The sequence below is a fragment of the Lampetra planeri genome, chromosome 27 (genome assembly GCF_965212315.1).
Source record: "Lampetra planeri chromosome 27, kcLamPlan1.2.h2, whole genome shotgun sequence".
Classification (NCBI taxonomy): domain Eukaryota; kingdom Metazoa; phylum Chordata; class Hyperoartia; order Petromyzontiformes; family Petromyzontidae; genus Lampetra; species Lampetra planeri.
This window is the reverse complement of record NC_136133.1, coordinates 1,223,860-1,241,552: the sequence shown is the minus strand read 5'-3', so window position 1 is coordinate 1,241,552 and position 17,693 is coordinate 1,223,860. Positions and strand designations below refer to the sequence as shown.

Here is a 17,693-nt window from a genome sequence, read left to right as displayed (position 1 = left end):
AGGGTGCTAAAACATTTTAATGGTCAGACAAGTCGAGTGGCATACACGTGTAATGATGACTTGACACACTTCACTTTCGATTTAAAGCTTTCGTGACTGCAGGGATTCATCTTCTTGGTTCTTTCGGTAAAGTCACGTAGAATGGAAATAATAAAATAATACAAATAAAACATAATAAAATAATTCTCACGACGTTTCGGCCACAACGCAAGCAGCCGTCCTCAGGTGAAGAACAGGTCTGTCGAGAAGACAGAGTCTGAATGACACACCCCAGGCTTGGAGTGTCTATTTAAGCTGGGATGGAGGGGAAGAGCGCCTTGACACAATAATTAGCATATCAAGAGGAATTGAGCATATTTATGGCAAATGCAGATATGCGATTAGTACTACTTGTGAAATGCGTAGGAGGTGGGCGGGGGGTTTAAAGTCATTATGCCCGTGCATTATGCAGGATTGGCAGCATCAAAGGGAGGGGATAGGGGTAGCATTAATAAAGGGAAGGAATGTTAATAGTATGTAGCTGCAGTAACTAAACCACCACGTAAACAACTAAAGTATAAACTACATAGTATCATCAGTATACTAAATATACTTATTGGAGAGTGAAGCACCCTGTATTGTGTAGTTACGATATACCGCTCCCCATATAGCACGTGTTGCTGTTATTGCTACCACACAGCACGTGTTACTGCTGCTGCTACTGCTACCACACAGCACGTGTTACTGCTACTGCTGCTGCTACCATATAGCACGTGTTGCTGTTATTGCTACCACACAGCACGTGTTACTGCTGCTGCTACTGCTACCACATAGCACGTGTTGCTACTGCTGCTACCACACTGCACGTGTTACTACTGCTGCTGTTGCTGCTGCTATTGCTACCACACAGCACGTGTTACTACTGCTGCTGTTGCTGCTGCTACTGCTACCACACAGCACGTGTTGTTGCTACTGCTGCTACCACACAGCACGTGTTACTACTGCTGCTGTTGCTGCTGCTATTGCTACCACACAGCACGTGTTGCTGCTGCGAGCACGTGGACCCGGGGTTCGCTGTTCGTTTGTATGGGATCCGGTTCCTCCTTTTGACACACGGCGGGGGATCCGGTTCCCACGGTTCTCCATCCAGAGTCTCGGGTCGCGATGGCGGCGCCGATGGAGCAGCAGCAGCAGCGCGGAGACTTGACGGAAAACAACAACAACAACGGCGGCGGCGGCGGCGGCAACAACAACAGCGGCGGCAGCAACGGCAGCGCGAAGGTGGCGATGGAGACGGGAGACGCGGAGAAGGAGGAGGAGACTGCGGCGGAGGCGGCCGAAGCGTCCAGGAAAGACTCGGGCGCCGCCTCCGAGGTAGGCCCGAGTGTTGTGACCGTTTTCGCGACCCGCGGCCGTGCTCGCTCCACTGCTGGAGAGACGCCGCCCCCCAAACCTGCAGCCCCCCACCCCCAAACCTGTCACCCCCCAAACCTGCCGCCCCCCACCCCCAAACCTGCCGCCCCCCAAACCTGCCGCCCCCCACCCCCAAACCTGCCGCCCCCAAACCTGCCGCTCGTGGTTCTCTCTATGTCCGTGTGTGTCTGTGTGTGTGTCTATGTGTGTGTGTCTGTGTGTGTGTGTCTGTGTGTGTCTGTGTGTGTGTGTGTGGCTGTGTATGTCTCTGGGAGTGTCTCTGTGTGTGTGTTTCTGTCTGTGAGTGTCTCTGAGTGTGTGTGTGTCTCTGAGTGTATCTGTGAGTGTCTGTTTGTGTGTGTCTGTGTGTGTGCCCGTGTGTGTCTGTGCTGTATGTGGGGAGCGGTGGTGTAGCGGTTAGCGTGCTACGAACCTGGCCACCCGGGTTCGATTCCCGCTCACGGCCAACACCGGTGACGATTATCTGAACCGGTACCTGGGCCTCTCTTAGGTCGACTCGGCCTCAAATTAGTACCTGGTGCGGTGTGTAAACATCGACGCTGGGGGAGACAAAGGCGGTCGGGCGTGGTGCTGGCCACCCACCCTCTCGTGTGCCGTGCCGGCCTTCATAGGTGCTCGCTAACAGCACTTGCCCCTACAGTCTGTTTTTAAAGACATCCAGAGAAATCGAGTGACAGTCAACGTGCCAAAGTGCCTAAAGATGAAAGTTGATTGCATATTGTTAATTAATTAGCATATTGCCTGCTGTGACTTGGATCAGGAACGTGGACTGCGATGAAAATGGAACAAAGCTGAAAAGGGCGCAGAGTAGAATTGAAAGGTGCATGAAGAAAGAGGGACGACAAATTGACGGACGGCAATATCCACACGGGGTGAAATGATCGAACCCTTAACCGATCAACAAAAGGCGTCCAGACTATGACATATACAGCCAGCTGACCCTGTGAAGACCAAACATATTCGCGTATAGATACCACGTACATAATATTCGGCCAATGTTCAGTGTCGCAATTGTAGCATGGGAAATCGTAACACTGTACTTCGTGGATGAATGCCCAACAGGCAGTCGCCAACTCATCCACTCTATCTTTTTGGCCTCTCTATGTCCTATGAAGAAGGTCCTTTGGCCAAAACGTGGCTTATATATTTTTGTTCTCAAGCCAGCGTTCTTGATGAATGTGTTGAGTCTTTATTTAAAGATAATAGGGCATGCATCTGTCGCCGCCGGAATCGCATTTTATCTTATATATGCATGCGTTTACACAAGCAGTTCAGTCTACAGTATAAAGCAACATGTCACGGGGATCTTTGTCTTTGCCTAGGGCGAAGGAGGCGGTGGTAGCAGTGGTGGTGGTGGTGTCGTACCACCAGCACCACCACCACCATCGTCGTCATCTTCCTCCTCCGTGCTGGACCGCAAGGCCCTTGCGGCGGTGTTGGAGTTCTTGCAGAGGAGTGGCCTTCACGACTCGGTCGAGACGTTGCGTCGCGAGGCGTGCGTCGCGAGCGACCCTGGCCTCGTGACCCCCGGGGGGACTGCCTCCGCCGCAGCCTCAAAAGACGCGGGGGCCGCGGGCAGCAGCAGCAGCAGGGCCACGTCGGCGGACGTCAGCTCCCTCCTGTCGGCGTACAAGCAGGCGGGCGAGGCGGCACGTTACCACGACGACTACACCGGTACGGTTACCCCTGCCGCCAATTTGGTTGAATGTTTGTCCAAAACGTGGAGACACAAACCAGTGCAAAAAGTATTTGCAAATAGCACGTGAAATTGTGCTTTGACAGCTACCAATCAGCTTCTCTACCGCCCATTAAATACTCCTGAAGACAAGCACATGCTTCCATAATACATGGATATCATGCGTGTTGCCCCTTGCACCTCGAACGTGCATCCTCGCTCCTTCAACGTGCTTCTTCGGCTCTTCGCTTGATCCCCCCCCTCCCGTCCGGGGGAGCAGAGATGAAGCGTTTTGTGGAGTCGAGCCTGGACTGTCACAAAGCGGAGCTGGCGGGCCTCCTGTACCCGCTCTTCCTGCACATGTACCTGGAGCTCGTTTACCACGAGCATGAGGCCGAGGCCAAAGCCTTCTTCACCCTCTTCAACGGGGACCAGGAGCCCTGCTACCAGGACGACCTGAGGTGAGCATCGCCTTGCTTGCTCCACGGCACCACCGCACTGCCGCCGGCACGGCAACGCCCACCCGCGCTAAAAAAACTTCACCGCGTTGCATTGCGCCAGCAACTTGACCTGCACCGCACACGATACACGCTCAGTCGCATTGCACTGCGCTACTGCACTCAACAGCACCGCACTCGAGGCAACGCGTCGTCACGCATCGCACTGCCACGGCAGCCGCACTGCACTACACAGCACTACACAACACTGCACCATACTGCACCGTTCTCCCGCACTGAACTGCGCCGCTGACAACGCACTGAATTGCTCTGCACTGCTCGTCTGCACTGAACTGCACCACCCGCATTGAACCGCAACTGCCATTCGCTCGGTATTGCATTTAATGCATTGTATTTGTGCTGCACCATGCTGCATGGCACTGCCAGCTGTACTTCACTGCACCATTAATCTGTGCTGAACTCCACTGCATCATTAGTTAGCACTGTGCTGCACCCGTTGCAACATATTGCACAGCACACACCATGGTCACTTGCAGCATACATCACTGCTCTTCACTACATCACGTTAGCACTGCGCTGTATCATGCATCACCACACTGCACTACAATACACCGCATTGCACTACCATACACTGTGCAGCACCACACTGCATTGCGCTTCGACGCTCACCCGCACCACACTGCTTTACACTGGCCACGCACACCGTACATCACCAAACTGCACAGCACAAGGCCGCACTGCACCGCACCGCTCCACCTTCACCATGCGGCCTCCCTGCACTGCACAGGGTGCTGTCCGGACTGTCGAAGAGGCAGCACTTGCTGCGTGGGGACACCAGCTCGGCGCTGCTCTCCTCGTTCCGCACCGGCAAGTTCGTGGTTCGCATGGCTCGCGACAGCTATGCCGGCCTGCGCAGGCACCTGCAGGTGTGTCTGTGTGCGTGCGCATCGCCTGGCACAGGCGCCGTGGTGACGTCACCGCCACATAGTGGCGAACGGCGGTTGTTGTTGCTGCTGCTGCGTGGATACGTGGCGCAGTGGTTAGCGTGCCGTGCTACGAACCCTGCGACCCGAGTTCGATTCCCGCTCACGGTTAACACCAGTGACGATTATCTGAACCGGTCCTGGGCGTCCCCTAGGTCGACTCAGCCGCAAATGAGTACCTTGTGCATTGCCACTAGGGAGACAAAGGCGGTCGGGCATGCGACGGTTGTGCGTGGCACGATGGTTTTGGCTGTTACTCCACGTCTGGTTGCTGGTGTGTGGCTTTGCGTCGGCTTGTCGTGGCTGTGCGTTTGTGAGGGCATCTCGCGGACGTGGTGGCTTGCGGGTCATGGTTGCTAACGGTTGCTGCCTCTGGTTCGCAGGAGCGCCCCACGTCGCGAGCGTCGCTCATCACGCAGGAGCACGTGTACGTGGACGTGTACGACGGCGCGCCCCGCACCGCCGCTCAGGTGGCGCTCACCTCGGGCGCCATGGGGGGCGAGGCGCCGCGCCACGCCAACAAGTCCAAGGTGCTCGCGCCACGACGGCCACCTGGCACCGTTTCGGGCCACGTCACACCCTCAAGGACCGTTTAGCCACTTAGAATAACGCTCGGCTGATGCCTTTCAAGACATCCCCCCCCCCCACCTAATAAGAATAGGGAGTAATAGTATTACTCGAGCCCAGATCAAAATACCTTCCTTCAAAATCCTGCCACCTAAAGGCAGGAAACCCCCCCCCCCCTAAACTAAACTATGAACCTAAACAATTTTTTTTATTTTACCAGGTAAGGCCCACCGAGCTCTGTAGCTCTTTTTTGGAAGCTACCTGGCCACGAATGATGGCTCAAAAAAGTGGCTTATCACGTGCAAATTCATAGCAGCAAAATACTAAAATCAGAGGACCCGGAGAAAAACCCACACGACCACAGGGAGAGAGAGACATGCAAACTCCAAATATACAGCAGACATCAGGGTCGGGATCGAACCCACAACCTCCTGCATACCAGGCGAAGTAGTTAACAGTAGTTAACATCTCCTAGCCACCATGGCGGCCACACCCAGTGTGACAACGCCTTTTGCCGCTGACGACATCACCGAGGCCCACCCACGTCCCCCTCGCGTGGTCGCGAGCCTTGCCAAGTGAAGCCGTGGGCCCTATCCATCCCAAGAGACCCCCCTAGTCACCCCCCCCTTACCCCTGCCGCAGGAGAGCGGTCACGGTGACCGGGGGCCATGCCGTGTCCGCGCTCGCAGGTTTACTACGGGCTGCTCAAGGAGCCGGAGCTAGAAGTCCCTCCGGACGACGAGGATGAGGAGGGGGCAGGGGAGGGTGAAGAGGGGCGGCCCAAGAAGAAGAAGTCGAAGAAGGAAGCGACGGCCGGGAAGAGCAAAAAACAGGACCCGAATGCCCCCCCCATCACTCGGTGAGTGTTTCGAAGACTTCCAAGTGGCAGGGAGTTGATGGGCGACGCTTACGTGGCGATGTCGACGCTGGCGAGCCAGTGGGCGGCTTCCGGAGTACAGGTTTCCCTCGCTCTACGTGGCGGCGGTGGTAGTAGTAGATGCGTTCCAAGAAAAGGGACCGAGCGAAACCGCACAAGGAGACGGCTGCCTGCCAAGTAGAGCACAGTACAGACAGTACACACACACAATACAGACAGTACGCACAGTACACACACACAGTACACACAGTACACAGACAGTATGCACAGTACGCACAGTACACACACACAGTACATACAGTACACACGCAACCCTCATCCTGTCCGACACAGTACCCTCATGCTGATAGAGGAGCCTCATCCCATCTGGGGATGGGGGTGATTTTCATGACGACAGCGATCACGTTTTTGATCGTAGGGATGATAAATCCGGTGGTGATAATAACGATGGTTGTGAATGTGGCTGCGATGACGATAGTGGTGATTGTTACGTCGGGAATGACGATAATTTTGACAGTAATTATGTATGTATGCTGAACTTCTATCGCACCTTACGTAGCCAACCGTGCTAATCGGAGGTGCGGGGGAAGGACAACAAACTAACACACACAAAGCCAAGTAAGGATGATGGTGATGACGTAATCACAATGCACGTCTTTCATATCCCTTGTCTCTCCCTCCCCGCGACCACCTCAAGGATTCCGTTGCCCGAGCTGAAGGACTCGGACAAGCTGGACAAGGTGATCGCTCTCAAGGAGAGCATGAAGCGGGTACGCCTGGGCCCTGACTGCCTGCCCTCCATCTGCCTCTACACCTTCCTCAACGCCTACCAGGTGGGTTGTGTCAGTCTCGGCCATTGTCGATGGAGGCCTCCCCAAGCCTGTCGCGATCTCTCACCGTCCCGCTACTAAGCGTTTAGTTTCGTCGTCCTTCCCTCGCAACCTGCTCCGATGAGCACGATTGGCTGCGTGCGGTGCGAAAGATGTTCAACATACACACACACAACATACACACACACACACAACATACACACCTACAACATACACACACACAACATACACACACACAACATACATACACACACACAACATACATACACACACAACATACACACACACAACATACACACACACAACATACACACACACACAACATACACACACACACAACATACATACACACACACAACATACATACACACACACAACATACACACCTACAACATACACACACACACAACATACACACCTACAACATACACCTACAACATACACACACACAACATACACAACACACACACAACATACACACACACACAACATACACACACACACAACATACATACACACACACAACATACATACACACACACAACATACACACCTACAACATACACACACAACATACACACACACACAACATACATACACACACACAACATACACACCTACAACATACACACACAACATACACACACACACAACATACACACCTACAACATACACACACACACAACATACACACCTACAACATACACACCTACAACATACGCACACAACATACACACCTACAACACACACACACAACATACACACACACACAACATACATACACACACACAACATACACACACAACATACACACACAACATACACACACACACAACATACATACACACACAACATACACACACACAACATACACACACACAACATACATACACACACACAACATACATACACACACAACATACACACACACAACATACACACACACACAACATACACACACACACAACATACACACACACACAACATACACACACAACATACACACACACACAACATACATACACACACAACATACACACACACAACATACACACACACAACATACATACACACACACAACATACATACACACACAACATACACACACACAACATACACACACACACAACATACACACACACACAACATACACACACACACAACATACACACACAACATACACACGTACGTAACAATCCGTCTCGCCTCCTTGCACAACGGCTGATTTCACCGCCGCATCTTCGTACTTGATGTCCTCTCTGTGGCGGGTTCCCTCCTTTGGCCGCCACTCTGGTGGCCCACCGACCATCTTGCGACGTATACTGCCGCAGCCCGCTACTTCAGAGTCAATATTCTGCGAGCAGTTTTGCGTTTGTCGTCTAATTCGTGTCTTCCTCTCTCTGTCTCAGTGGAATTCCGCGGCTTGCATCTGCCCACCTGTGTGGACGTTTTACTATTTGGTTCCATTTGATTTGTCAATGTCAATGATTTTGCTCTATCATAGCAGATAATGTGTCGATTAAATGGTTTCTTATAAAGGCTCATTGGTTTGCTGCTTTTCATTACTAGGTACATTTTTATTCCAAAAATACTGCAACCTTCTCTCATTTGAAAGAGCTTTAACAACATTTGGGAACTTCACAGTGCTATAGCTCGTAAACGGTGCAGGATGTTCTGGCGATAATTACCGACGAACATGTGAATAAGTCTGCACGTAATCAATGAGAATGCGGGAGGATTGTTACGCTCATTCATGTCTACACAGCCTCGTGAATTTAAGAATGGATTATTTGGTGGTTTACGTGGATTTGTATGCAAATGAAATGCTATCGTTACATTTAGGTAGATTCGATATGCATCAGAAACCCCGGGATTTCATCAGCGCTGGCTCAGTCTCCTCTTACCCCTGAGCTATGCGGCCACCGCCCGGCAGTAGCGCCTCCATCGCCCCTGGCGGAGGCTCTCCGTTCGAATTCAGCGGCCGCCCTGATTGATGCGTTGGGGTTGTGATAGCTGTTTTAAAAACGGCTATCGTGAAAGATAGCTTCACGTCACTCGCGCTAGAGTGGGCCACTATATTTGAAAATGACCTACTGAAAATTGGGGTAGTAATCCTGACCCCCACCCCCCTCCCCCACGCTAATGCCCCAAGTCACGGAGACTCTCCTGGCCTCGTGAGTTCTCACCTGCTTAAACAAAATATCACAATCTTTATTCGTCCCGGAGGAATCCGATGCATTTGCAATAAAGTTCACTACCACATCCGAGTGGTTTTTTACGGTCGTGTACGAATCGTTTTGCCAATCGTGTGCACGAGTGAGCGTCACTGGGGCCGCACTTCGTTGCCGCTCCTCCAGGGCCTGTCCTGCTGCGACATTTCTGATGACTCGAGCCTCGTCGCTGCCGGCTTTTCCGACTCCACCGTGCGGGTGTGGAGCCTCACGCCGAAGAAGCTGCGCTGCATCAAACCATCCAGCGGTAACACACGCGTGTGTCGGTGTTGGTGTGTCGTGTGTGTGGAGCGGCGGTGCAGCGGCTAGCGCTGCGCTACGAACCCGGCGACCGGAGTTCGATTCCCGCTCACGGCCAACATTGGTGACGAATATCTGAACCGGTCCTGGGTCTCCCCTAGGTGGACTCGGCCTCAAATAAGTACCTCGTGCGGTGTGTAAACATCGCCACTGGGGAGACAAAGGCGGCCGGGCGCGGTGCTGGCCACCCACCCCCTCGTGTGCCGTGTCGGCCTTTATAGGTGCTCGCTAACAGCACTTGCCCGTACAGTCTGGTCAGGCTATACGGGGTTTTTTTTGTTGATGTGCCGTGCCGGTCTTCATGGGTGATTGCTAAAAACACTTACCCCAAGGGTCTGCTTCGAGCTATATGAGAGATCTTTGTGTGCGTGTAGTGGTTGTGTAGTGGTTGGCGTGCTGCGCTACGGACCCGGTGACCCGCGATCGATTCCCGTTCACACCCAACACCAGTGACAATTATCTGAATCGAGGTCGACTAAGCCTTAAATGAGCACCTAATGCAGTGTGCTTTCATCAGCATCGGGAAGACAAAGGTGGCCAGGCACAGCACCTGTCCCAACCCAACAGTCTGTTAAGGCTATACGGGGGATCTTTGTATATGCGTGTGACTGTGTATGTGCGTTTGTTGGCACAGTAGGGTGCACAGCTGGTGAATCGGCCAATCATCTCAGTCGACCCATGGCACCTGCTGAGTCTGCCCCATGACCTCATGCCAGCGGGCGTTTGACACTTCACGTTGCCTCAACGTGCTCCTACCCTGCACAAGCGCCGTGGTGACGTCACCGCCACTTAGTGCGTGTGCGTGCATCTCGCAGAATTGGTCCTCATCGACAAGGAGGCGGACGACGTGATGGAGCGGATCATGGACGATCGCACGACGAGCGACTCGAAGCTGCTGCTCGGCCACGGGGGACCCGTCTTCTCCACCAGCTTCAGCCCCGAACGGTGCGGCCCGCGCTCACTCGCTCACTCGCTCACGCGCTCGCTCGCCCACGCGCTCACTCGCCCATGCGCTCACACGCTCACTCGCTCACTCGCTCACTCGCTCGCTCACTCGCTCACTCGCTCACTCGCTCACTTGCTCACGCGCTCACTCGCTCACTCGCTCACGCGCTCACGACCCCCCCCAGCCTTCATACGCACCGCCGGCTCACAACGGCCAGTGTCGGATACATCGAGCCTCGGAGCTGTGCTGTTTCTCTGTGGCTGTGTGTGCATCTTTATCTGTGTGCCCGGTGTGTGTGTCTGAGTGTGTCTGTCACCGCCACTCCGTGGCGAATGGCGATTATTGTTGTTGTCTGAATGTGCATGTGTCTCTGTGTTAGTCTGTATCAGTGTATGTCTGTCTGTCTGTACATCTGTTTTGTCTATGCTTGTGTGTTTGTATGTGTACATGTTTACGCGATCTACCCCCTCCCCCCCCAAAAACAACCTGTATTATGCATGATATTGGTCGCGAAAACCTACGTGTTAAACTGTGTAAACATCAGCATGGTGTGTGCGTGCGTGCAGGGCATGGCTGTTGTCCTCCTCCGAAGACGGCACGGTGCGCGTGTGGTCGCTCCACACCTTCACGTGCCTCGTGGCGTACCGGGGACACATCTGGCCTGTCTGGCACGCCTCCTTCTCCCCGCACGGACACTACTTCGTGTCGGCCGGGCATGACCGCACCGCACGGTACGGCTAACGTCTGCTAGCATGTGCATGTGATGGTGGCGTTATTGATTTTGCAGCGTTGGAAACCTTTTTGGCGGTGTTGTTTATGGTTGTGGTGTAGGTGCGCTTCTGCGGCCGTCTGGAACGCTCTTCCGATATTAGGAAGCCACTGGAGCTGTGCACTTTTAAATCATCGTCTAGATTGAATACGATTTTATTTGAGACTACTTTTTTTGTTTAGTTGTCCCTCATCAGCACCCCCGATGATGGCGGTTGGCTACGTACTGTGCGAAAGAAGTTCAACATATGTACATAGAGGTGGTTATAGTTATGTTTGTGACATTGACAAGACTGATAGTGGTCAAGGTTGTAGTGGTGATGGTGATCCAGTCATATGTTTAGAGATGCATTACAAAATGAGAAATAAATATATTATGGTCTAAAAGGGGGGAAGTAGGGTCAGGACAAGATAGGGAAACATGGGGGAGGAGGGAAAACAACAACACAGCACTGCCCCTGTCAGGAAGTGACCAGGATCCACCAACAACAATCCGCAGGAACAAATGTCACCAGGGCAGCAGCAGCAGCAGCAGCAGCAAGTTCCAGGGTATGCTCAGGGGGGAGTTGTGGGGTGGTGAAGCCGGCGACACCGCTGACGCCGTTGCTCGTCGTGCCCTCCGGTTGGCGGTGTGACCGCCGGCGCAGGCTGTGGGTGATGGACCACCACCAGGCGGTACGCGTGTTCGCGGGCCACCTGAGCGACGTCACGTGCGCCTGCTTCCACCCCAACTCCAACTACGTGGCCACGGGCTCGGCGGACCGCTCGGTGCGCGTGTGGGACGTCCTGAACGGGGCCTGCGTGCGCACACTCACGGGACACAAGGTGCAGCGCGCGCGCGAGAGAGTTTGATCCTTTTACCGTCGCGAGACGATTTCTGCGAGGGGGTTCCCGTTCACCGCCGAATCGCGGAACGTGGGAGCGGCTCTGCGTTCGTTTTGTTTAGGGAGGTGTAGTAGCGCCGTTGATTTTTAAAGACATCACTGCAGAGAACCGTAGCGACACAACCGCACTCTACGATGGCTGGCACCAAACAATGCCACACGCCCTTCACGCACGGCCTTGTGGGAGCCTCGATACCGATAAAGTTACTTGAGTTTTTTTTTCAATTCTGAATCGCAATGAAAACTGATGTACACATATCATTGATAATGTTGATGTTTGTATGTTTGAACTTTTTTCCGACCGCACGAGTGAACCATGCTGATGTTTGTGATGATGGTGATGTTTATAGTGCTGGTGATTGTCACCGTTATGGTGATTATGCTTGTGATGATTTCAACTATAATTGCAATAACGACGATGGTGACGATCGTGCCGATGGTGTGCGGGATGATCATGATGACAACGATGCTGACGACGATGTCGACGATGGTGTTGCCGTGTGTGCCTCAGGGCTCCGTCCACTGTGTGGCATTTTCGCCAAACGGGCGATTCCTGGCGTCAGGTGGCGCTGACAGCCGAGTGTTGCTGTGGGACATTGCGCATGGACTCCCCATTGCCGAGCTCAAGGTTCCCCAGCGCGTTCACTTTCATCCTCCCGTCGCGTTCCTCTTATCCGCATTGAGTTAGCGTTCACGAATCCCATTAGTTCACCCATCCGTGAATAATATTTATCAGCCACGAAGAATCTACCGCTGGGTGAAGGCTTCCCCAAAGTGTCTCCGGCTGTTATGATCCTATGATGTATCAAGCCGCCCCCAAGCTCCATCACATGAGCTGATATCCATCGTCCCATCCCCAGTGATTTGTTGTTTCATTTGCCTTCCCTCCCATCATCCACCGGCTTCTCGTGATGTGGACTCGCCAAATACACTTTTACTGGTAGGAACCTCTTGGTTCCACCAGCCCACAGGGGATTATTGTGTCCGTCCGTCATGCGTCAAAAAATGGGAGGGTGGGGCTGGGTAGGGAGGGGCTGGGTGGGGAGGGGCTAGGTGGGGAGGGGCTGGGTGGGGGGTGGGGGTGGGGCTGGGTGGGGAGGGGCTGGTCACCCCGTGGTGCCCTTCTAAAACTGAACGTTTAACCTACTCACGCCGGCTTGTGCCCGCCCTCACAGTCGGGCATATATGCGGAATACACCACGCCGCCGTTGACCCTGCCCATTGACCGAGCAACCCAACGTTCCTACCAGCTCCCTCCGCAGGAATGTGTTCTTAGTACTGTAGCCATAAACTTTTCCCATTATATCCTTGTTCTACGTATGTTCTGCAATCTATGTGTTCCCATTTTTGTCTCTCGGTGTAATTCCAAGCACGCATCTCTCCATGCTTCTTTGCGCACTTTCATTATTTTCTCCGTCTGTAACACGGGCTCACAATAACTCTTTCAAGAAGATCCGAAGTTAAATTTAGTACAAAATTTGTGTTGCTAATACCCTGGAGAAATTGGGACGATGTGATTAGAGGTTTGACGAAAACTTGGTGATTAAAAAAAAACGGCAATGAGGTCACCCGCCATGCGTGTGCCTCACTTCCCCCTGACGTTTGCGTGACATCATCTCACGACGTCACACATCGTGCGCCAAGTGACATCATCTTGTGCAGCTCCGGGAGGTAATGTTAATATCGCTCATTAAATACTTAACAAGGATGAGCGCACGCTCAAAAGTTGCTCCGGAAAGTACGAATCTGCGTGATCTATCTTCTCTGTTTCGTCTTTGCCTTTCAGGTAGGTGTTCCCAAACAGTTGCGCGTTTGCTATAAGGAGCGTCCTGTGCGTGTGTGTTGTTAGGGTCACACGGACACCGTGTACACGCTGAAGTTCAGCCGCGACGGGGAGGTGCTCGCTTCAGGTGAGTGGCAGTACCCTCTTGTGCATAGTATGCATGTATTTTTTACTTCTTTTGCACCGTACATAGCCAACCGTGCTAATTGAAGCAGTTGGTTCAATGACCACGTTCGGAGTCAACCACAGAAAGCTATTCTGGGTTATTATTTGGTTCTTTCGGTTAAGTCACGTCTAAAGATAAAATAATAAATTAAATTAAATAATAGAATACGACGTTTCGATTGCAGCACGAGCAATCATCATCAGGTATAATGAAATAGCGACATAAAATCTAACCAGAAAACTATAGACAGACATATTAGCAGACAGATATCACTAAGATACATAGCGGGAGCAACACAGGTAACAGAGAGGGGTGATCGTCTCTGTGTGGTGGCCTTAAATAGACAGAGGGGGGGGCGGAGGCAGAGAGAAGGAAGGGGGGTTAGAGAGTTCTAAAATTAAGATTACTATTCTGGGTTCTCGTTATTGCTCGAATGATTAGTGGATTAATAAACTCAACATTTTATTAGACTTTTTGGGGGTCAATTACTCGGGTCCCTTTAAGATTGGCAGCCACCTCGACATGGTGCCTCTGGAGGCTGAAAAACTCCTAAAAGCTCTGCCTGGCGTGCCATGGTTTATGATGTACCTGTGCATGTTGGACTTCTAATAGCACCGGACATAGCCAACCGTGCTAATCGGAGGTGCGGGGAAAGGATAACAAACTTAACACAAAAAGCAGTTCTAAGGAAAAGTTTTCAATCTAAATTTAAAAGTGAAATAGCTCCAGTGGCTTCCTAATATCGGAAGGAAGGCCGCAGAAGCGAATCTGAAAGCGTGCGATGTTGCGGTGACCACCGTCTTTGTTTGATGGCTAGCCAAAATCCGCTGCTGCTGCTGCTGCGAGGATGAGCGGATTTCGCGTGATGATGGTTTATGCTCCTTGACGAGATCAGCGAGGTGTTGTGGCTCATTTGTGGCAATGTCACCAAGCGCCCCCGTCACCTCTCACCTAGCAGCCACACGTGGGAACAGAGGTGATAGTTTTCAAACAGTTTTCCTGTCATCCGACCGGTCGAGTAATTGAACAGATAAAAGGAGTAATTGAATATAACCCAGCTGGAGGTCGCATGTACAGTGAGTGCAGTTTGTCATTGTAGAAATTTGGCCTTCACTGACATTGCTGATCTCAGTTCTCATCCCTGTATAATGCTATCTGTACATCTTGGGCTCTTATCCACCTGTGTTCCTTCCAAATTCTAATCTGGACAGGAACATATCGATCCCCTTTTGTCATTCCACTGCTGGATGAGGGCTTTGTATGTCAGTGGACCACGCATCACCACGCTGGTTGGTGCCGGTGGGGTAGGAGACAGTGAAGAACAATCGCACGCAATGGATGAGAGGAGCAAGTCCATCACTTCCTCTCTGACCCCGTGTGCCGACTGAACATCTATGAAAAATAGCTTGTATAGCCCGTCGGATTCCTCCAGTGTAAATAAAGATTCTGACCGTGGCTGTCGTCATTGTGACCTTTTTTTTGCGGTCGCGCACAGGCGGAGCGGACTGCTGCGTGCGTCTGTGGGACGTGACGCGGGCCGTCGACGAGCTGGACCCTGACGACTTCGTGTCGGCGTCGCTGCACTCGCCGCCCGCGGAGCACGCGGCCGACCTGACGCTGGGCGCGCACTTCACCAAGAGCACCCCCGTGGCGCACCTGCACTTCACGCGCCGCAACCTGCTGCTTGCGTGCGGCGCGTTCACGCCCTGAGCCGTCGCCGCCCGCGGGTGGGTGGCGAGCGGGGGGGGCGGGGCGGCCATAGCGATGCGGGACGCGCTTCGCGCGGATTGAGCGCGCAAGCGGGCGGTACGCGCGTTCGTTCTGCAGAGCGCGTGCGGGTACGCAGATATCGCAGTGCAAGACGTAACGTGCCGAAGATAGGTTGCAGAGAGCACAGGTGGTGAACCTCACAGGGCGTGTTTATTATACAGTTTGTTGTCGTGCCCCTCCCCCACACCTCCGATTAACACGGTTGGCTACGTGCGGTGCGAAATAATTTCAGCATACGTACAACACACGATGCGTGTGCAGTGCACAGAATCGTGCAGTGCAGGATTATCCAGGGTAATTGGGGAGAGGGGTGGCCAAGATAAATAAGACCACACAATGCAAAATATACATAAGTCAGGCTACTAAAACGTGTTTGTTGCTTACCCATGTAGAATGGTGGTGAATACGTGTAGAACGTTTCGTGTTGTTTTTTACGCTGGTTAAAGTAACCGGCATGCTTTTGGACATGTGCGCTGTCACGGTCGGCACCAAGTCACTGAGCCGCGATGGGTGAGGAGCAACCAGGAGCAGCCAGTAGCACCCAGCGCGCGCGCGTGTAAAGATTATCTTTGCAAGTTCGGTTAAACGGCAGCCCATATAGTGGAGAGTTCACTGTCGCATACATAGGGCACTGCCAACTGCTATGTCTCTTCAACTAGCTACCTATGGGCCAGATGTGGACTGTGAATGCTCTTTGATTTGCCTGCCAAACTATGGCCCGTGGACACAAAACGATCAGAACAGATTAGTGAGCTGAAAGAGAAACAACGGAGATGAGTGCTCTGGACGAGCAGTACAGATTAGTGAGATGAACAACAACTGAACGAGAGAGAGAGCTGTAGACAAGAGAAATACGAGTGAGATGAAGGTTAAGATGAACGCAAAAAGGAGAGATGAGAGACCTGGAGGACAGGCAGTAGAGCTTAGCAGAGATGGTCATGTCACGGTGACTGATAGAAAGTGGCCCACCAGCACAAGCTCGTGTTATTGTGACCCAAATGTAAATACAAATTGGAGAACTCTACATTGCACAAATCGGACTGCATAGCGTGCGACACGTTGCATCCAGAGGGCACGCCTGTTGTATACGGGTCGCCCGGCACATGAAGTACACAGCGCACCAAACGCATTCGGTACACGCACCGCACGGCGCACCATTCTCTTTGGTTCTCTCGGTAAAGTCACGTAGGTATAAAAATAAAATAAAATAAATCACGACGTTTCGGGCGCAACACAAGCGTCCGTCATCAGTTTGACATTTGGAGTTGACCATTGGATTATCACTGCCGTCCGGGAAAATTTCTGCAGGGAATTTGTCGTCCGCTGTAATGTGGACATCGATCAAGAGAAACCCATCGTTGTTAGAAAAAGAATGGCATACTGTGTAATGCTGGTGTCGTAGCCCACTTAAAAAAATAATTCCACAATTGATTTAAGTACGAAAGTGTTGTTGCGTAGCTACAGTGTCATTCTGACTTAATAAAGGTAAGTGGGCTTGGGCAGGACGCGTCACTCAGACGAATGATGGCCGGTGGTAGCGTCAACTGCTGCCAAGATGGAGCGATGGAGTAGGCTCGTGGAAGGAACTAAATGGATTATTGGATAGCGAGACCACGTGAGATTTTGACGGCTTAGGGTGGTCGTCATCCCCCAGTGGATTGATTCGGGCTGATCAGTTTCTGTGTCCAGTGTCTCCTCCGTAATAGAGGTAATTGGGTGTGACCTTGCCTGGATAAAGGTGTAAAAAAATATGTTCACACCATAGGCAACATGCTATGCAAATACCCTGTCTTGTTTAGTTTTTATTTATATTTCTATAATGCTTTTTTTAATAAGACCCTCCACCCCCTTAGATATTTCCATTGTACGTATTCCCTGGCCAGTACTTGACTGTGTGAAATTTTGTACAAACTTTATTAAAAAAACATTAGTAAAGCTGCGTGCGTTGCCTTCCTCCGTGTCTGGTGAACAAAATGATCACTTAACCCAGCCAAACCCCTTGCTTGGTTACAAGACTTTTTTCAGGAGAGACCTGCATTTGG

At 52.1% G+C, this 17,693-nt stretch overlaps 1 protein-coding gene across 1 annotated transcript; it reads left to right on the top strand.

Annotated features, from left to right (window-relative positions):
- The first annotated feature begins 1,091 nt into the window (after window positions 1-1,091).
- TAF5 (TATA-box binding protein associated factor 5) lies at window positions 1,092-17,586 on the top strand. The gene is made up of 14 exons (XM_078607125.1): window positions 1,092-1,353; window positions 2,736-3,087; window positions 3,369-3,549; window positions 4,334-4,472; window positions 4,913-5,059; window positions 5,786-5,955; window positions 6,671-6,806; window positions 9,161-9,281; window positions 10,150-10,279; window positions 10,847-11,011; window positions 11,696-11,873; window positions 12,444-12,560; window positions 13,782-13,842; window positions 15,377-17,586. Exons 1-14 carry the CDS (start codon window positions 1,144-1,146, stop codon window positions 15,589-15,591), a joined length of 2,322 nt encoding a protein of 773 aa, XP_078463251.1. The 5' UTR covers window positions 1,092-1,143; the 3' UTR covers window positions 15,592-17,586.
- The last annotated feature ends 107 nt before the right edge of the window (window positions 17,587-17,693 follow it).